Below are 20,057 nucleotides of genomic sequence, written 5' to 3'. Positions count from 1 at the left end.
CCTGGGCTCTGCTGCACCTGTGAGTGTAACCCCAACGCGCGCCCAGCCCGGGGCCTGCCACCCGCCCAGCTGCCCGACCTTGCGCCCTCCCGAGTGTGCAGGCGGCGCCCTCTGCTGGACGGACTGGCGACAAAGGGCGCCGCCGAGGAGTCTACTGTTGATTAGTTCCCTGCCTGCGCCCGCGTGTTGGAGTGTGACCGCGTGTGCGTGTGTGACCGCGTGTGCATTTGAGTGGAGGTGTGTGCACGTGTTGGAGTGCGTGCACGCATGTGTTATGCAAACGCGTGTGGGCATGACGTGCGTGCATGTGTGTGCACGTGAATGTGCGTGTGTAAGCGTGTGTACACGTGTGTGTGTATGTGTCGGTGTCACTGAGCGGCTGTCACAGTCCACACTGGCTGTGCTGTCAGAGCCCCTGCATCGTCCCCAGGTCTGACCCTGGCAGCGCTGGCGGGACGTTCTGGAGAAATAACACCCGTGGAAGCAGCCCTGAGTAACGGGGGGTGGGTGTCGGTGGGTCGGTTACCTGTTCCCTGGCTTGGGAGGACTCCGAGGTGCATGTCTTTTCTTTTTTTGAGACAGAGTCTCACTCTGTTGCCTGGGCTAGAGTGCCGTGGCGTCAGCCTCGCTCACAGCAACCTCTAACTCCTGGGCTCAGGTGATCCTCCTGCCTCAGTCTCCCGAGTAGCTGGGACTACAGGCATGCGCCACCATGCCCGGCTCATTTTTTTCTATATATATTAGTTGGCCAATTAATTTCTTTCTATTATTTTTTAAGTAGAGACGGGGTCTCACTCTTGCTCAGGCTGGTTTCAAACTCCTGACCTTGAGTGATCCTCCCACCTCGGCCTCCCAGAGTGCTGGGATGACAGGCGTGAGCCACCTCACCCAGCTCGGTGCATGTCCTGTGCTGTCTCCCAGCGGCACCAGGCAGGGCTGAGCCCTGGGTGTCCACAGTGGAAATTCCTCTACTGAGTTCCCCCTAACTCCTGTGTTTTCCTTCTGGTCTCACTTCCCCACTGCCCTGCTGGTGTTTCCTGGGATCACCTCCCAAATAAACAACTAGCAGTGGAATTCCTGTCTTGGGGTCACCTCCAAATTGGTATTTGCACTTCCATATACATATATAAATATAGGATTCGGACTTGAATCCTTGCATCAGGGTCTACTGCCAGGGAACCCAAGCACACATCATCTCTCTGCTCCAATCCCCACGGGCATATCCGTTGTGCCCTTTTTATTGAGGAGGAACATGAGGCTCAGAGAGGGCAAGTCACCTGCCCAAGGCCACACAGCTGAACAGTGGGAGTGTTTGCTCCTCTTCTGAGAGCCTCCTCCCTGGAGAGGGACACGGAATGAACAGGGGACAAGTTGTAAGTGTGGAAATTTAAAAGGGAAATCCGCTTTCTGCTTCTGCTCCCCAGCCCCAACCTGGCAGTTTGGTGTGATTTCTTTCAGTTTTTAAAAATTGCATATATAAACTTTTTCAGCATATGTACATTTATATACATGTAACCGGTTTTTTGAATACTCTGAACTTGTGGGGAAATGTATGGTTATCTGTTATTGTATAATGAACCAGCAGGAAACGTAGGGAGGTTAAAATGATACACTTCTTTTAGTTTGCTCACACATTTAGAATTTGGACAGGGCTCAGCAGGGACGGTTTTCTCCACCTTGCACAGCATCAGCCCGGGCGGCTCATGTGAGGCTGGAAGAGCCACTTGCAAGACGGCTCACGCTCATCTCTGGCTATCGGCTGAAGCTCTCAGTTCCTTTCACAGAGGGCCTCTCCATGGGGATGCTTGGGCTTCCTGTAAACACGGGAGCTGTGTCCAAGAGCATCCATTCTGGCCGGGCATGGCGGATCCGATCCACACCAGTAATCCCAGCACTCTGAGGGGACTGAAGCCAGGGGAACATTTGAGGCCAAGAGTTTGAGCCAGCCTGGTTCAAACATAGTGAGAGCCCATCTCTATAAACATTTCATAAAATTAGCCAGGCATGGTGGCATGCACCTATAGTCCCAAACACTCAGGAGGAGGCTGAGGTGGGAGGATTGTTTGAGCCTGGGGAATCTGAGGCTGCAGCGAGTTATGATTGCACTGCTGCACTTCAACCTGGATGACAAAGTGAGACTCTGGCTCTAAAAACAAAACAAAACCAAAAACAAAAAGAAGAAAAGAAAAGAAAAACTGGCATATATTCCAATATTCCAACAAACCTAGAAAGAAGCTTTGTGACTTTCTTATAACCTAGATGCTGAATGCCCAGAAGTCACCAAGACAGCCCAGATTCAAGGAGAGGGGAATTAGACTTCACTTCTGTATCACAATTCTTCGGAGAAACAGAACCAATAAAATCGATCAATCTATCTTTATATATTTATCTTAAGATATATAGCATGTATGTGTGTGTGTGTATATATATATATATATATATGCATATATATGTTTTTTTTTTTTTTTTTGAGACAGTCTCACTCTGTTGCCAGGCTAGAGTGCCATGGCGTCAGCCTCGCTCACAGCAACCTCAAACTCCTGGGCTCAAGCGATCCTCCTGCCTCAGCCTCCCGAGTAGCTGGGACTACAGGCATGCGCCACCATGCCTGGCTAATTTTTTCTATATATTTTTAGTTGTTCAGCTAATTTCTTTCTATTTTTAGTAGAGACGGAGTCTCACTCTTGCTCAGGCTGGTCTCGAACTCCTGAGCTCAAAGGATCCTCCCGCCTCGGCCTCCCATAGCGCTGGGATGACAGGCGTGAGCCGCCGCGCCCGGCTGGAGGACCACATTTTGAGTATCCAGTTCTTATAACTCGTGGCTGCAAAAGTCCCTTTCTTTTTTTGGGGGGGGGCTGGGCTGGCTCCAGAACCCTCCAAGCCCCTCCAGGATGTACAGCTGGATCAGACAGCGTTTCAAGGCGTGAGGATGGAAGGGGTAGGAAAGCTGGGGCATCTCCCCAACGTTCGATTCCTTGCAGGGGAAATGTCCATCCCAGTTCTCTCACTCGGCAGCCCCGCCCTCCAAACTGACCCTTGTCTCGGAGCCTGACCTCAGAGGGGCCAAGACGGCCCCACAGGGGAACTTGAGACCGTGTCTGGACAAGAAGTTCCTCCTTTCAGGCTGACACCCCATTTCCCAGATGGGGAGACTGAGCCCAGTTGGCCTGCCCCGCCCACAGTCAGGGCAAGGACAGGGCGGCACGGGGACTCCGCTCAGGGTCCCCTGGCTCTGCCCTCCCGGCCTGGGCCCCGTGTGTGCTCACGGCCCCTCTCAGCCCCACCCCAGCGCCTCCCCTCTGTCCTTGGACGCTGAGCCTGGCCTCCGAGTTTGCCCTTCCAGGTGGGCCCTTCCTAGCCAGAATCGGACCCAAGTAACCCCCAGAGAGACTGGATTCTTTGTTCCGGTCCCTAGCAGTCATGCCTCAGCCCGGGGCTGGGCTGCCAGGAGGCAGGACTTGAACTCCTGCCACACCGTGTGGCCGGGCCTCTAATCTGTAATCGTCCTGACTCTGCTCTGAGTAATGAGGCACGGTGTCCTCCCCAGCCAGCCCGCGTTTGGGGAGGGACTCGGGGGAGGTGGCTTGATCCAGAGCGTGTCCTGGTCCTGCTTAGGCAGCTCCTGGGCCCTCAAGTTCGTGCTTTCCCCTGGCCCTGGAGGGTGGGGACGGCTGTAAATCTGGGGGCCCCGAGTCACCCTCGCCCCTGGTTTGCACGGGAGGTGCTGAGCTGTGAAGTTCCGGTTCCCACTCTGCGTGTAGCCGAGAGCTGGTTCCTCTCTGTACCCAACTGGTCCCGCCCTCGTGCCCTCGTGTCTTCTTGGCCTAGTGCCCAGGCAGGGCGGAGGTGGCCGGGTCCGCGGGGATTGGCTGGCCCAGCCGGCCCGGCCTGCTGTGGGGCAGGGGTGCCCAGCGCCAAAGGCGTCCCAGGAGGAGGGGAGAAGGAGTTGTGTGGGCGAGCTGCTCCCCAGAGAAGGTGCCCGGCTGGGGGGCGGGGCTGGGGGGTCCTGGCCCGGGTTGGGGAGGGGACTGCCCGAGGCTGGGGCGGCTCCAGGCTGCCAGCCCAGGGGACTGGTGGTTTCCCAGTAACTGAGCTCCTGGCAACCTCCCTGTGATTCAGCTGGGCCTTTCTAAACTGGAATCAGCTTGCTCTCTCCTCCTCCTCCTCCTCTTCCTCTGCCCCTGGGGCCCCTGGGTGTCCCTCCCTGCTCTCAGCCCCTGCGTCCCCATCTCTGAGCCCTCCCCCGCCCCCTGCACCGGGCCTGGCGCCCCTCCCCTCCCCTGGGCCTCAGGAGCTGCCCCTGCACCCGCCTGCCCTGCAGGATGCCCCAGCTGAGCCTGTCCTGGCTGGGCCTGGGGCCGGCGGCCGCCTCCCCGTGGCTGCTGCTGCTGCTGCTCGGGGCCTCCTGGCTCCTGGCCCGCGTCCTGGCCTGGGCCTGCGCCTTCCACGCCACCTGCCGCCGCCTCCGCTGCTTCCCGCAGCCCCCTAAACGTAGCTGGTTCTGGGGTCACCTGGGCCTGGTGAGTGTGGCAGCAGGACGGGGCTGGGGGTCAGGGCGGGGGACTTCCCCAGGGCGGGGAAGGGGCTGGGGGGCCAGGGGCGGAGGTGGGCTGGGGTCGGGATGGCAGAGAAGCGAGGGCGGCGGCTCACTCTCCCCTGCTCGCTGCCTCGCTGCTCTGCTGTGCCACCCGGCCTCTGTCCCCTCCCTGTCCTCCCACCCGGCCTGCTCAGCGTCCTCTTCCCGCCTGTCTCCCCCCTGGGGCACCGGGGGGCTCGTGGGGAGGCTGCACAGGGCAGGGCCCTGGTGCCCCGTTCTGCACGGCGGGGCTGGAGGGCTCCTGAGGGCACCGTGCAGGGTCTGTCCCTGCCGGGCCCGTGTCTGCTGGCCTGGGCCGGGGTCTGCACCTCCCGTGGGAATTTGCCAAGACCCCCTTCCTTCCCTGCAGCCGCAGGGCAGGGCGCAGCTGGGCTGGAGGAGAGGTGTGGCCGTGCTCTGTGTCCCTGCCTTTCCTCCCGCACGGCACGGCACGTTCTCTTTCTTATCCTGCCCTCCCTGGCAGAAGGGCTCTCTGCGGCCTTGGCCCTCCCAGCCGCACTCCCGGGAGGAGGCTCCTCACGCCGCCGTCCTAGCCTCATCCCCAGGGGCCTGTCCTCCGTCCCGAGTGGGCTCCTGTTGCCAGAACACACTTTGGATCTGCTGTCACCCGTAAAAGCGCCACCTCCGAGGCCGGGACCCCTCTCCCTCCAGCTTCCTTCTTTCCCTCCTTTCTGTCTTCAGCCCCCTGGGGACGTCCGGTCCCTCCTCCCTCCCAAGAGCGTCCCGTCAACCCTCCTGGCTGGGCTGCCCCGCGCTCACCTTTCTGTCACTTGCTCCTGGGCCGAAGGCTCTTGCCGGCCCGGCCGTTTGGAGAACGTTTCCTTCCGATCCGTGCGGCGGCCGCTATTCACCGACCCCTTTCCACAGTGACTGACGCTAGAGAGAGTCACAGAACGGCACAGACGGGCGACATGTGGGTCCCCGCCCGCCCCCTGTGCAGGGCACCTCGTTCTCTTTGCGCCCCAACTGCCGGCCGGCTCGCCGTGCCTCGGACAACGAGCTGTGTCCACTCACTGCCTCTATTTCCCCGCTCGCCCCTCGCCGCCCCCGTGCCCCCTGGGATGACCGCGGCCTCCAGGCCCCCAGACCCCAGGGGTGGCTCCTGGCCCGGCTCCTCCGTCTCTCTGGCTTGCTGGCCGCCCCGTCCCGCCCCCACCTCGTCTTCTCCTGGGTCCAGGACGCCGCCATCCCCGGATCCCCTGGGCCTCCCCCTGGGCCCCCTGTCTCTGCTGTTGTCACACCCCCCACTGTGGAGGTCCCCAGGGCCCACCAGCCCCTCCTGCCTCTCCCCTGCCCCCAGCCCCTCCTCCCCCAGGGCTCCAGCTTCGCCAAGGAGCGTCGGGGTGGGGGTCCCAGCTCACGGCTCTCCTGAGCAGGGGCCATGGGCCCTCCTCATGGGGGTCTCGCGACACCTCCAGCCCACCAGGTGTGAGTCCAGACTCACTGCCCCGCCCCGCCCTGCCCCACTCTCGGTCTAGCACATCCACTGCCCAGACCCCACGCTTTGGGGTCCCCTCACTTTCTTTCTTTCTTTCTTTCTTTCTTTCTTTCTTTCTTTCTTTCTTTCTTTCTTTCTTTCTTTCTTTCTTTCTTTCTTTCTTTCTTTCCTTCCTTCCTTCCTTCCTTCCTTCCTTCCTTCCTTCCTTCCTTCCTTCCTTCCTTCCTTTCTCTCTCTCCCTTTCCTTTCCTTTCCTTTCCTTTCCTTTCCTTTCCTTTCCTTTCCTTTCCTTTCCTTTCCTTTCCTTTCCTTTCCTTTCCTTTCCTTTCCTTTCCTTTCCTTTCCTTTCCTTTCCTTTCCTTTCCTTTTTCTTTTGAGACAGAGTCTCGCTTTGTTGCCCAGGCTACAGTGAGTGCCGTGGCATCAGCCTAGCTCACAGCAACCTCAAACTCCTGGGCTCAAGTGATCCTCCTGCCTCAGTCTCCCCAGTAGCTGGGACTACAGGCATGCACCATCATGCTCGGCCAATTTTTTCTATATATATTTTTAATTGGCCAATTAATTTCTTTCTATTTTTAGTAGAGACGGGGTCTCGCTCTTGCTCAGGCTGGTCTCGAACTCCTGACGTTGAGTGCTAGGATTACAGGCCTGAGCCACCGAGACCGGCCCTCACCCCCTTTCTCTCCTCTTTCTCTCGCTCAAGCATCCTGTCCCTCAGCATGTCTGGCAGAGCTGCCTGGACAGAGTGAGGGGGGAGGGGAGGGGAGAAGGGGAGGGGATGGGGGAGGGGATGGGGGAGGGGAGGGGGGAGGGGAGGCCACAGAGTGAGGAACAGGCAAACACGGGTAAAAGAAACACATGCACGCACTGACACCACACATCCGTGTCTGCCTGTCATCACCTGTGCTCTCATTGTTCTACATTTCTATGTCTTCACCTCTCCTTTGTATCTACCCGGCCTGTCTGCCTGTCCGTCCTATTTCTCTCCACCCATCCACCCCCCCACGCGCCTATCTAGGGAAAGACTCAGAGAGGAAGGGGGGGCGAGAGGCACATAGACACAGACACAGACGGAGACTGACCGAGAGAAGCTGACCCCACAGCGGGTGTAGACCGATAATCCAGGCAGAGGGGCCGAGAGGGGTGGGGCGCGTGGTGGCCAGGGGGCTGCAGCGGGCGGTGGCAGCGTCCGAGGCTCCTGCCAGGCCTGGTGTCAGCCTTGACTGTCCCCCAGGCCCAGAGCAACGAGGAGGGCATGCGGCTGATCGAGGACCTGGGCCACCACTTCCGTGACGTCCACCTCTGGTGGGTCGGGCCCTTCTACCCCGTCCTGCGGCTCGTGCACCCTAAGTTTGTTGCCCCCCTGCTCCAGGCCTCAGGTATCTCTCCCAGGCGCCTATGCCCCCAGCCTCTTCCCTGCCTCTGCTCTCAGCCTCCCCACCCCCCCCCCCGGACAGGCCAGGCTGAGCAGGGAGACAGAAACAACCGACAGAGACCATGGCTCTGCCAACATCCTGCTGGGCGACTCCGGGCAGGTCCCCGCTCTCTCTGGCTACTCAGGCCTCTTCCAGCTGTGAGTAATGGCAACTCCACCCGGTGTGGTGTAAGCAAAGGAAGAGAATCTATGGACTGTAAAGTCCAGGAAGGGTGGCCTTCAGGCACGGCTGGATCCAGGTGTTTAAACAATGCCCCCGGGAGCCTGTCTTCATCTCTGACTTCTGCATCTCTCTGTGGTGGCTTCACTCTCAGGCTGCTAAAGGCGGGTCTCAGAAGCTCGGCCCCCGTGGAGAATTCCCTGTGTTCACAGGATCCCCTTAAATGTGTTGGCCCAGGTCCCAGGCCCACTTCTGAGACGGGCATTTCCCGGGTGAGGAAACTGAGGCTTAGGGAGGCACAGTGACCTGTCAAGGTGACGCAGCATGCCGAGGCCTCTCTGCCACCCCAGTGGCCTCGGGGGGCGGGGGAGAGACCCTCAACGGAAAGGTGGGTGGGAGGGAGGGGGGTCGGAGGAAGACCGCCAGCCCCCGGATGGGGAAACTGTGTCAGGCCAGCCGGGGGCTGCTCTGGTGGCGGGTGGAGTCGTGGCGGCTCATCGAGGCGGGCAGAGCTCAGCGAGTGAGGGGCGGTGTCCCCTGGTCTCTGGGGACGGAGGAGCCCTCGGCCAGAAGCGCTCAGTGCTCCGCGGGGAGCGGGCGGGGCTGAGGAGGTCGGGCCACCCGGGGCCTCCAGCAGGGCCATATTTAAGCCCCATCTGGGGCTCGTTTGTGGGGCACCCCCAGGCCGTGTCAGACCATTTCGGGCCCATGTCAGGGCATGTCGTGTCGTGCCAGAGCAGGTCACGTATGTTGTGGCCACGGCCAGGAACATGCCGACACGTGCCAGGCCATGTCCCGTGTCCCAGGTCCATGTCAGGACATGTCAGGGGGTGCGGAGCCACTCAGGGTGTCTCAGGTCCCTCTGAAGGTGTCTTGTCGGGTGCTGGGCTGTGCTCGCGTGGTGCAGAGTATGTGGGACCATGTAGTAGCCATGTCAACGCATGACGGGGCGTGCTGTGCTACGTCAGGGCGTGTCATGCTGTCCCGTCTGCTGCAGCCTGGTCTGGTCCCCCCGCCCCGTCCTTCCTGCTTCCTCTGCCCTCGGCCCCCTTCCTGCTGTGCTGGGCTTGGAGCGGGCAGTGCAGCCCCCGGCTGGTGACCTCCGTCTCCCACCCAACACCCTCCCCTCCCCTCTCCGTGTCCCCTGATGGTCCTCATTGACGTCAGCTGCCATCACACCCAAGGATAGTACTTTCTACAGCTTCCTGAGACCCTGGCTGGGTGAGTAACTGCAGGAGGAGGGGTCTGGGGACACTCTTGGGGGCCAGCGGAAGGTGCTCCCCAGGACCACGGCCCCTGCCTGCCCCTCCTAGGGGACGGGCTCCTGCTCAGCGCCGGTGACAAGTGGAGCCGCCACCGCCGCATGCTGACGCCCGCCTTCCACTTTGACATCCTGAAGCCCTACGTGCAGATCTTCAACAGGAGTGCCGGCATCATGCACGTGAGTCCTCGCACCCAGGGCCCCAGCTGGAGCTTTGGGAACGTGGGCGTGACCCCGGACAGATCTGTCTGAGATCTGGGCCCTCTGGGTGGCTTTGGGGCCCTTGCTTTTCCTCTTGGAGCCTCGGTTTCTTCGTCTGTGAAACGGGCGTGATGATCCCTGCGCAAAGAGCGGTCACGCTGATGGGATGGAGTCACGCGTCTGGCACGTGGCAGGTGCTCAGGAGGCAGTGACGTCTAGTCTGTCCACGGAAGTCCCCTGGACGTCAGGTGACCGTGACGGAGCCTGCAGGGTAGCTCTTTCTGCGAGACAAACCACTTTCAAGCTCACTGGCCGTGCTGGGCCGACTGGACTGTTCCAGTTGTCCCTTGTGCTCCGGGAGGCCAGCCTGGGCTTGCTAGCATGGCGGGGCCCGGGTTCCGAGAGAGGGATCAGAGACATTCGGTGCCTCTCGGCGCTGGGTTTCGGAGCCGGCACGCCGTCATGTGTCCACGTGCTGCTGGCCGAGGCGGGGCCCACGGGCGGCTCAGCTTCCAGGGTGGAGAGAAGGGTCCGCCCCGCAACGGGAGGGCTGCAAATCGCATTGCAGAGGGGGAGGGATGGAAAATCGAGGGCATTTCTGCAATCACGCAGCACTGTGCTAGTGATGAGGGTGACAGTGAGGGCTACCATCGATTGAGCACTTGCTGTATGCCAGAGGCTATACAGCAATTCCACGACATACGTCGACTCTGATCTAATCTGCACAGCCCTGTGAGGTAGAGAGGACTGTGATGGCCACATGATGGATGAGGAAACTGAGGCTCAGAGAGGTCGGGGAGCTTGCCCAAGGTCACCCAGCTAGTAGCGAGCTGGGCGTGGTGGAGCAGGGCTTGGTTTAACTGGCAACGAAGCAGGTCAGCTGTTCTGACTGTTTCTAAAGATGTGACAGGCGGGACGGGGGGAGGGCAGTGAGCTGGCCGAGGGCGCTCAGCACGGGGGGGCAGAGCTGGAACTTGAGCTCAGGTCCTGACTCCCAGCCTTGGGGTCTTCATCTCGGAATAGTGACAGCGTCCTCTCCCACCCGGCTCTGGGCCTGCCTGGGGACAGGTGCAAGTGGCAGAGGACAGAAAGCTGGTTCTGGGGGAGTCCATCCTGGTGGTTGTGGTTGGGGAGGGGCTCAGGGGAGCCAGGGACCAGCCCCAGCTCTGTGCCCTTCTCTGGCCAGGCCAAGTGGCAGCGCCTGGCCTCGGAGGGCAGCGCCCGTCTGGACATGTTCGAGCACATCAGCCTCATGACCTTGGACAGTCTGCAGAAATGCGTCTTCAGCTTCGACAGCCATTGCCAGGAGTGAGTCCTTGCCCGGGGCCTGGGGACGTGTGACTAAGTGGAGGCGGGAGAACAGACTAGAGCCCTCCCGGAAGGGTGGGAAGCGTCAAAAACAGGGAAGGGGAGAGAGAAAGAGCAGTTCTTCCAGGTAGGCGAGGATGCGGGCAGAGCCGGGAGGCTGGGTGGGCAGAGCATGCCCAGCAGGCAGCGAGGAGCCGCCGCGGGGAGGGGGGAGAGGGGCGGCATTGGCCGGGTCTCAAGGACATTGACGGCCAGGCAGAGGGGTAGGAATCTTGTCCTGAGGTCCCAGGGAGCCATGGCGGGTGTTAGAGCGATGACAGTCATGGTCAGAGCTGAGCTCGGACGTGGGCTCTCTAGAGGATGGACTGTCTCGTAGACGTGAGGGTTGGGACCGTGGGGAGGAGGAGGTCTGAGCTCGGTGGAGAAGATGGGGAAGTTCTGGGAGAAACTGAGGAAGAACGGGGGGCAGGACTGGATGTCGCATCAGAGGGAACATGAGCACGACGCCCAAGCTCTGCGTTGGGGCCTGGGGTGAGGAGCCGGCACAGCGTGGAGGCGGGGAGAGGCGGGGTGGGGCGGCCCCATCTCCTGGAGGGAACGTGGTCTTGGGCTTCGGCCTGGAGGCGCCGCCAGGGTTCTCCTTGTGGCCCGCAGCCACCTCCTCTCTTTTCCTGGGCCCTGCAGGCGTCCCAGCGAGTACATCGCCGCCACCCTGGAGCTCAGCGCGCTCATCGTGAAACGGCACCAGCGGGTCCTCCTGCACGCGGACCTCCTGTACCACCTCACGCCCGACGGGCGGCGCTTCCGCAGGGCCTGCGCCCTGGTGCACGGCTTCACGGACGCCGTGGTCCGCGAGCGGCGCCGCGCCCTCGAGAGCCAGGGTGTGGACGGCTTCCTCAAAGCCAAGGCCAAGTCCAAGACCTTGGACTTCATCGATGTGCTCCTGCTGGCCAAGGTGGGCCTCTCTGGGACCCGGATTCCAGAGCCGGACTAGACACTGATGTCCAATGTCAGGTCCATGAGCCAGGGCTTGATCCACAGGGCACCCACTGGGGAGCCATGGAAGGTGGTTGAGGAAGGGCGGGACACGTGGGAGACAGGTTGCAGAGTGACCGTGTGGAAGGCTGTCTGGGAGGAGCAAGCGGGAGGCAGGAGGCCAGGGAGGAAGCCCGTGTGGCAGGTCTGGAGATGGCAAGGGCGGCATCCTGCTTGGACGATGGGTCTTCAGGGATGTTTCCGGTGGGGCTCAGGTGCCCTCAGAGCAGGTGTGACCCGGGGGTTTTGCCTCCTGTCTCCAGGATGAAGATGGGAAGGAGCTGTCAGACGAAGACATACGGGCAGAGGCTGACACCTTCATGTTTGGGGGTGAGGGTCCCGGTGTGGGACTGCAGTGGGGACGGGGGTCTCTCCAGGCCAGGGACTGGATGGGTGGAGCTGGATCCCTCCATTCTGCCCATCCCCGCCCTTCTCCCATCCTCCCTGAGAGCCCCCATGGGTGGCGCTGTCCACACCCTGGTGCTGAAGCAGCCCAGAGACTCCAGCCTGCCTGGCTGCCCCTCAGGCCACGACACCACGGCCAGCGGTCTCTCCTGGGTCCTGTACAACCTCGCGAGGCACCCGGAGCACCAGGAGCGCTGCCGGCAGGAGGTGCGGGAGCTGCTGAGGGGCCGTGAGCCCGCAGAGATTGAGTGGTGAGTGCGGGTCCTCACGGCCTGTCCCCGAGCCCCTCTCCTTGGCTCTGCTGCCGGGCGGGGAAGGAGGAGATGGCTTTGCTGACTCTGCCATTAGTGCCTAGTGGCAATAGGAGCAGGGCGCAGAAGCAGGGCCCGGTACCCAGCCTGGCCAGCAAGGGAAAGGTTGCAGGCTTTGGGGCAGAATGTTCTGGGAGTCCATATTTATTGCCCCGACAACTTGCTATGTGACATTAGTACAATCAAGTCTCTTCTCTGAACCCCTTTCTTCTTTGCCGATGGGACGCATTTCTACCCAACCGGGCTTCCTGGAGATTTAGTGGCAACGTGTATAAAGCATATGCCACCCAGCGTGCATGCAGTAAGGAAACTGCTCCTCCACCGCTGGGTTTTCTGCCTATAGTTGCATTTTTTATCCTAAGACTTCACTCTTTCTGGCTTTTGCGCCTGCCTCCAATTCCCGCCTTACAGTCTGTCCCCCGGATGCACAACGGTCGTAGTGGGTAAAAGGCATCCGTCTCTTCATTCAGTAAGCTCGTCCCCAATGCCCGCCCTCCTACCGTAGTGCCCAGCCCCGCCTCAGTCCTGCGTGGCTAGGCTGGGGCAGGAGGGAGAGGAGGGGAGGCCGGGGCAGGAGGGAGAGGAGGAGAGGCCGGGGAAGGAGGGAGAGGAGGAGAGGCCGGGGCAGGAGGGGAAGGAGGAGAGGCCGGGGCAGGAGGGAGAGGAGGAGAGGCTGGGGCAGGAGGGAGAGGAGGGGAGGCCGGGGCAGGAGGGAGAGGAGGAGAGGCTGGGGCAAGAGGGAGAGGAGGGGAGGCCGGGGCAGGAGGGAGAGGAGGAGAGGCCAGGGCAGAAGGGAGAGGAGAGGCTGGGGCAGGAGGGAGAGGAGGAGAGGCCGGGGCAGGAGGGAGAGGAGAGGCTGGGGCAGGAGGGAGAGGAGGAGAGGCCGGGGCAGGAGGGAGAGGAGAGGCTGGGGCAGGAGGGAGAGGAGGAGAGGCCGGGGCAGAAGGGAGAGGAGAGGCTGGGGCAGGAGGGAGAGGAGGAGAGGCCGGGGCAGGAGGGAGAGGAGGAGAGGCTGGGGCAGGAGGGAGAGGAGGAGAGGCCAGGGCAGAAGGGAGAGGAGAGGCTGGGGCAGGAGGGAGAGGAGGAGAGGCCAGGGCAGAAGGGAGAGGAGAGGCTGGGGCAGGAGGGAGAGGAGGAGAGGCCGGGGCAGGAGGGAGAGGAGGGGAGGCTGGGGCAGGAGGGAGAGGAGGAGAGGCCGGGGAAGGAGGGAGAGGAGAGGCTGGGGCAGGAGGGAGAGGAGGGGAGGCCGGGGCAGGAGGGGAAGGAGGGGAGGCCGTGTTGGCAGCAGTGTGTACAAACTCACCACGCTGGGCATGGGGGCAGGGCGGTGCCTCCACCCAAGGGGCAGCCGTGCAAAGCCGGGATGGAGGCACGCAGGAGGGAGCCTGGTGCGTTTGGGGAGTAAAAGTGTCTGGCCCCGTGTGAAGCGCTCAGTGTGAGGGGTGCACAGGGGCGTCCCGATGGGGCTGGAGCCGGCCATGGAAGCCCCTCTGGGGATGCTTGGGAAACCCTTCGGGCTGGGCGCGCTGGCTCGCACTTGTACTCCTAGCACTTTGGGAGGTCGAAGTGGGAGGACCGCTTCAGGTCAGGAGTTCGAGACCACCCTGAGCGAGATGCGAGACCCTGTCTCTACTAAAAATAGAAAAAATCAGCCGGGCATGGTGGCCTGCACCTGTAGTCCCAGCTACTCAGGAGGCTGGGGCAGGAGGATCACTTGAGCCCAGGAGTTCAAGGTTGTGGTGAGGTATGATCATGTCACTGTACTCTAGCTGGGGTGACAAAGCGAGACTGTGTCTCAAGAAAAAAAAAAGCGGGGGAGATTGGACTTTAACCTGAGGCGTGCCGGTGCTAGTCCCTTGGGAAGCTGATATGAGATCAAAGGTAAATGTGGGCAGAGAGGCTGCTGGTAGGGAAGTCAGACATTGGGCAGAAACGGTCAGACACTGGTGAATGGCAATGCTCAGTCACTGGCTGGGGGCTGGGGGTGGTGGTGGCCCAGGACAGTGTGGCCTTCGTTGGATGGTGCAGCAGAACTTGAAGACCCCGTAGCTGGGGGCTGGCAGCTCATTGCAGTTCTTGCAGCTGGACAGCAATTTTTTTTTCTTGAAGGGAGATCCAGGACTAACATAGGAGGGCAATGGGGAGCCGTGGGAGATGTTTGAGCAGGGGAGGTCCAGGTCAGAAACATCTTTCTGTGGCTACAAGGGGGGAAACTGGAGGGGATGAGTTGGGAGGTGTGAGTCCAGGGGATAGGTTCTGGTCCAAGGGCTGACAGATGGGGAGGAGAGGTTGGACGGGACAAACGATTTGGAGGCATTGCCGGGAACTTCAAGGCGTTGCTCGGCTCAGCTGTCCTGTCTTTGTGCTGCCCTCAACCTCGAAAAATTATGCACTTGGCCAATAATCAAACAGTACAAAAGGGTTGCTATGAATATAAACTTCCGTCCTGTGCCCGCGTCCCAACCCCAGTCCTGCCCCAGGGCTTCCTGCTCCTTCCAGACAAGGTTCCGTCTCTTCCCCTTTCACCTGTTCAGTCCCTCCCCGCGTGCGTTTTTTCACCCTGTTTCCGCACAACTCGGAGCGTGCACGGAGCGCTCAGGGATGAATGCTGACAGCGTAGCTTTAAGATGCTTTCCGCTTTCTCCAGTATGAAGTTCTGAAAAATTAGTTTTGAGTTGCAAAGACGATCAGAGGAACGATTTTATTTCCCGTTTTCACAAAAGGGACCATTACCGGGAAGATTAAGTTCACCAATGTTTTCCTCTCCTTCCAGCCTAATCTTACTTGCTTCATTCGCGGTAAGCCCTTCTAGACCTTTCCCTTGGCGATAGAGTCTACATATATCCATGTACGTGACGCCACTTGTTCTTCTCACTCCACGTGTGTCTCGGAGCTCCTCCTATCTGAGGGCTACGTACCCGTCCTCAGTTTACCCAGCTCACCCCTCCGTCCAGGATGTTTATATAAACCTTTTAAATTATAACAGATATTTCCAGATTGCCTGTTAGTATCTCTCTGCTGACTTAGCCTCCAGTTTGTGATGGGACTAGTGACCGCTGCTTCCTCCGTTCTGCTAGTTGTGTGAGATTCCATCCTAGGGATGCAGCGTCATTCATCAGAACGTCTCTCCGTGTGATGCGCGTCCGTACAGCTCCGAGCCTTTTACTGTGAGAGATGCGATGAGAATTTGCTGTTGGGCTGGACCGTAAAACACACGTGGTGTGTCCCTGGCCGCGCTGGCAGTCGCCCTGCAGAAAGGCAGTACTGTCCACACCATTGTCAGTGCGTGAGGTTCCTCTACCCCCACCCTCGGCGACCCTTGGCATCACCTTCCTTGCTAACTCTTGCCTCGAATAGGTGTGGCGTGACGTGTCACTGTCAGACAGTTTTCATTTCCCTGCTCACAAGCGACTTTGAGCACCTCCTGGTTTATCTCGCATTTGGGCTCCCCTGAGTTCTTGGGTCGTATTCTTTGCCCACTTTCCTGCTGGCTCACCTGCCCTTCCCCTTGTTGATTTGCAGGAATGTCTTACCTATTCCAGAGATTGTTCTAGATCGCTATCCTTATGGTGAATATCTCCTCTGAATCTCTCATCAGAATGCAATGTGGTCCATGGTTTCTTTTATTGCACAGAAATTCTTACTTTTCATGTGCATTTTTTCCCTTTTTTTTTTTTTTTTTTTTTTTTTTTTGAGACAGAGTCTCACTTTGTTGTCCAGGCTAGAGTGAGTGCCGTGGCGTCAGCCTAGCTCACAGCAACCTCAAACTCCTGGGCTCGAGTGATCCTTCTGCCTCAGCCTCCCGAGTAGCTGGGACTACAGGCATGCGCCACCATGCCCGGCTAATTTTTTTATATATATATATCAGTTGGCCAATTAATTTCTTTCTATTTATAGTAGAGACGGGGTCTCGCTCTTGCTCAGGCTGGTTTTGAACTCCTGACCTTGAGCAATCCGCCCGCCTCGGCCTCCCAAGAGCTAGGATTACAGGCGTGAGCCACAGCGCCCGGCCCCCCCTTTTTTTTTTTTTTTCAATCTTTCTGCTTGTGCTTTGGGGTGTTAAGCATTCCAACTCCTAGGTCACAAAAATATCTCTTACGTTATCTTATTTTAACTTTGTAGTATTACCTTTCCCCTCTAGGAAGGGACTCCACCCTGTACACAGAGTGGACAAGCATCTGGTCTTTTGGTTTCCACGTTGCCGACTGTCTGGACACCTTCCACCAAGTACCCATTGCCCAGGATGTGTCACCCTCCTTTATGAGGTGCTAAGTTTCCACCTGTCACGTGCCTGATGAAAGCTCCCCACTCTGCTCTACGCACCTGCTCTTCTGTTCTTGTAACAGCACCACAGACTTAAAAAATTGTTTTATGTCATTTTTATTATAAGGCTATGCCTTTGTTATAGGTCTTAATATGTGGTGGATTGTGTTTCCTTTCTTCAATCTTTTATTTTTAAATTGACCTAACTCTAGCCAAGGCTTGTTTCTTCCAATCAGAATAAGGGTGTCAATTCTAAAGAAAATTGCAGCTTGACATTGATTGGATTGTGTTGAATATATTGATTATTTCAGAAAGGATTGACACTTTTATAATATTAGGTCATTCCCACCCTAGAGCTGAACTGGACTTTACTTATTCAAACAAACTTATAAGCCCTCTTGGAGATCCCCCCACACCGCCTGCTTTCGTTAGTTTATTTTATAATTTTTAAAATGTTTTTGTGCAGATGCATTAACACTTTTAAGGATACCCTTCACTCCTGCTTTGCTTTTCCTTGGCTAACACTACCGGGCCAAGTTTTCTTCTAGTGCTTTTGGGAGTTCTATTTTCATCCTTGACTCTTCCAGAGTCAATTTTGTTGCATGACTCAGGGTCGGAGGGAGGAGGTGGGAGGGAGTCACAGGGCAGCAGCAGGGCTGTGCTTGCTCCCTGGATGACCGCTGGGGGTGCTCCTCAGGGAGGACCTGGCCCAGCTGCCCTTCCTCACCATGTGCATCAAGGAGAGTCTGCGGCTGCACCCCCCCGTCACTGTCATCTCCCGCACCTGCACCAAGGACGTGGTGCTCCCCGATGGCCGGGTCATCCCCAAAGGTGCCCACCGTGGCAGGGGGAGGTGGCTCCTGGGTGGGGAGGTGGTCCCTTCAGGCGGCTTGGACCTTGTCCTGACTGTCCCCTCCTCCCAACAGGGAACGTCTGTGTCATCAGCATCTTTGGGATTCATCACAACCCGTCAGTCTGGTCCAACCCTGAGGTGCTGCCCCTCCCCCCTTCTCCCCCCTGGGGCCTGGTGACGGGGAGGGGTCCTGACCGGGGACACAGACACCCCCTCTACTGTGCCCACATCTGTCTTTCCTGGGGGAGGCTGGGTGTCCTGAGACTCCCCATCCAGCAGCCCTGTCTTCCCGGGTCCCCAGGTGTATGACCCCTTCCGCTTCGACCCAGAAAACCCCCAGAAGAGGTCACCCCTGGCGTTTATTCCCTTTTCGGCGGGACCCAGGTGAGGCCGCGGGGGTCAGAGGCAGGGATGGGGAGGGGGGTCCAGGTGGTGGCCGCATCAGAACCCTCCGATGTCTGCAACGGTGGCGCGTTCAGACCTTCTCCCCTGTGTGCTGCCTGAGTTGGGCTGGAGTCTGGGCCAGCGTGGGGGACACACACGCCCACAGGGGGTCCCAGGCACCATTAGCTCCCGGCCCTGCTCCCCACGCTGCTCGGGGGAGGGTGGGGGCCCCCGGCCAGGATCCAGGCGTGTGACGAGGCCCCGATGGGGGCGTGGGTGCCGTCACTGTCCCCACCCCCCACTCCCGCCCCCAGGAACTGCATCGGGCAGACCTTCGCCATGACCGAGATGAAGGTGGTCCTGGCGCTCACCCTGCTGCGCTTCCGCCTCCTGCCCGACCACACGGAGCCGCGCAGGAAGCCGGAGCTGATCCTGCGCGCCGAGGGCGGCCTCTGGCTGCGGGTGGAGCCGCTCAGCGGGGACCTGCAGTGACCCACCGCGGCCAGGTCTGGGAGACTCCAAACCAATCCACCTGCCTGTGCAGACTCCCAGGAATAAAACCGCTGTCACCTGTGCCTGAGCCTCGCCCGGAGCCAGCAGGGGGCGCGCGGGGGCTGCAGGCACTTGCAGGTGGGACCGGCTGGTGGGGCGGGTGGTGTCCCTGAGCCCAAGAGCCTGACGCACTCTCTAGCTGACCACAGGGCTCCCTCGCTGATGGCTGGTTCTCCCAGAGCCCAGGGAAGGACTTTTTTTTCCGTGGGCGAGAGGGAGCCATGGGAGGTATTTGAGCAGGAGAAGGACCAGGATTAAGGAGGGACATAAGAAACAGGTTTGAGGCTCTGAGTCACAGAAGCAAACCCACAGAGGCTCCGTACTTCCACTACCCTGACCTCATGTCTGATCAAAACACCCAGGCTTCTCTCTCCTAAGGTTTCTTCACTGTGTTTCTATGGTTACTAAAACACTGTGTTTATTAAACATAAAAAGCCTGGTTGCTTTATAGTGTGTGTCTGATCATTGCAGTGTCTGCATCGATTATGTGGCCTGTCCTTTTTGCTGGTTTTCACTCATGGGTCAGTGATTATTGTCTGCCTGGTTATCTGTGCCTGGGTATCGGCCGCCATATTTGAAATAATATTTGTAGAATTTGAATTACGTTAAACGAGGTTCAAGGCTTGTGTGGCGCAAAGTCACTAAGGCAGTTTAGACTGAAGCTGAAATCACACGTTCAGGCTCTTTCACCCTGAGAGACGCAGCCCTTTGAGGGTTCCACCGGAGTGGCTAGGGTTTATTTCAAACTCCCCTCCTTGTAGCACTCCTGGGCCTGGGCTACTCGCCCCGCTCATCATGGGGCCATTAAAGCAGAGTTTCGCATTGCCTTAATTGAGAAATGCCCCTAGTGTGAAAGTATAATTTATATATATTTGCGGTTTCTGGTTTTCGTTTGAATTGTGTCTCTGTCGTTTTTTATTTCATTTTCATGTCATTTATTCACATAAGGAGTTGGAAAGGCATCCAGCTCTGAGGGTTTTCCCCGCTGGAGTTCAGTGACACAGTCCCAGCTCGCTGCAGCCTGGAGCGGCTGAGCTGCAGACACCACACCCGTCGTGCGGGCAGCAGGAAGCAGGAGGGGGGTACTCGGGGGAGAGAGCACCCAGTTTTCTCTTAAGGAAGGTTGCCAGAATCACTACGTGATCCCTGACTTTCCCACATGGGACAGGGTGACAGAGGGAATGGCCTTGGAAAGGGTAAAAATGTTTTTTTGGGGTGTCTCTTTAAAACTTCCCCCACTCTTTTTGGGACTTAAAACCCACATCCCTGCCTCAGGCCGGTGGTCATGGGGGGCAGGGGGGTGTCCACTGTTCTCTGCACCACAGGGCATGGCTCAGGGGAACCGTTCTGGTGGAGGTCTGGGTGGAGGTCAGGGATTGTCTTCTCCTGAGATGGGTTGGATCAGAACCGTCAACTCCAGTTAAACAGCAACAGCCCGAAGCTGCAAATTTTTCCCCTAAAAGCTCCGTATTTCTGCCTGTGTTTAGGACAATCGGTGCTTTAAGGTGGGAGTCTGTCATTTTCCTCATTTTCTGGAAAAGTACTAAACCTCCTTTTCCTTCACCGCAAACCACTTGTCCATGGTCCTTTTGGACCACGAGGACAAGGACAATTCTCCAGGGAAGATGGGGCAGCCGGGTGGGTGCTGTCAGTGTGAGCTGATCCTGAACCCATGCCGTGATCTGCATGTTCGTGTCCCCCCCAAACTCATACCTTTTAATCTGACCTCCACTGCAGTGGCGTTAAGGTGAGGGGCCTCTGGGAGGTGGCTAGGTCACGAGGGCTTTGCCTTCATAAACGGGATCGATGTCCCTGAGAAAGAGACGTGAGGGGGTGTGTTTGCCCCTTCCACCG

General features: G+C 58.8%; 1 protein-coding gene across 1 annotated transcript; it reads left to right on the top strand.

Moving 5' to 3' along the window:
• Window positions 1-3,872: 3,872 nt before the first annotated feature.
• On the top strand, window positions 3,873-18,653 carry LOC105867932 (cytochrome P450 4F3-like). The gene is made up of 13 exons (XM_012758370.3): window positions 3,873-3,975; window positions 4,322-4,520; window positions 7,270-7,414; window positions 8,798-8,851; window positions 8,944-9,071; window positions 10,279-10,400; window positions 11,085-11,355; window positions 11,699-11,765; window positions 11,962-12,091; window positions 17,112-17,245; window positions 17,341-17,405; window positions 17,569-17,651; window positions 17,966-18,653. Exons 2-13 carry the CDS (start codon window positions 4,323-4,325, stop codon window positions 18,141-18,143), a joined length of 1,575 nt encoding a protein of 524 aa, XP_012613824.3. The 5' UTR covers window positions 3,873-3,975; window position 4,322; the 3' UTR covers window positions 18,144-18,653.
• Window positions 18,654-20,057: the final 1,404 nt, after the last annotated feature.

This window comes from Microcebus murinus, chromosome 4 (genome assembly GCF_040939455.1).
Source record: "Microcebus murinus isolate Inina chromosome 4, M.murinus_Inina_mat1.0, whole genome shotgun sequence".
Lineage (NCBI taxonomy): Eukaryota > Metazoa > Chordata > Mammalia > Primates > Cheirogaleidae > Microcebus > Microcebus murinus.
Note: the sequence above shows the minus strand (reverse complement) of the source record. Positions and strands in the feature narration are given on the sequence as shown.

What these genes read in the sequence shown, in the direction of transcription:
- LOC105867932 (XM_012758370.3), top strand. Translation starts at nt 4,323, where the DNA reads ATGCCCCAGCTGAGCCTGTCCTGGCTGGGCCTGGGGCCGGCGGCCGCC. An exon ending in TCTGGGGTCACCTGGGCCTG is followed by an intron (nt 4,521 to 7,269) that starts GTGAGTGTGGCA and finishes ACTGTCCCCCAG; the next exon opens with GCCCAGAGCAACGAGGAGGG. An exon ending in CAGTCTGGTCCAACCCTGAG is followed by an intron (nt 17,406 to 17,568) that starts GTGCTGCCCCTC and finishes CCGGGTCCCCAG; the next exon opens with GTGTATGACCCCTTCCGCTT.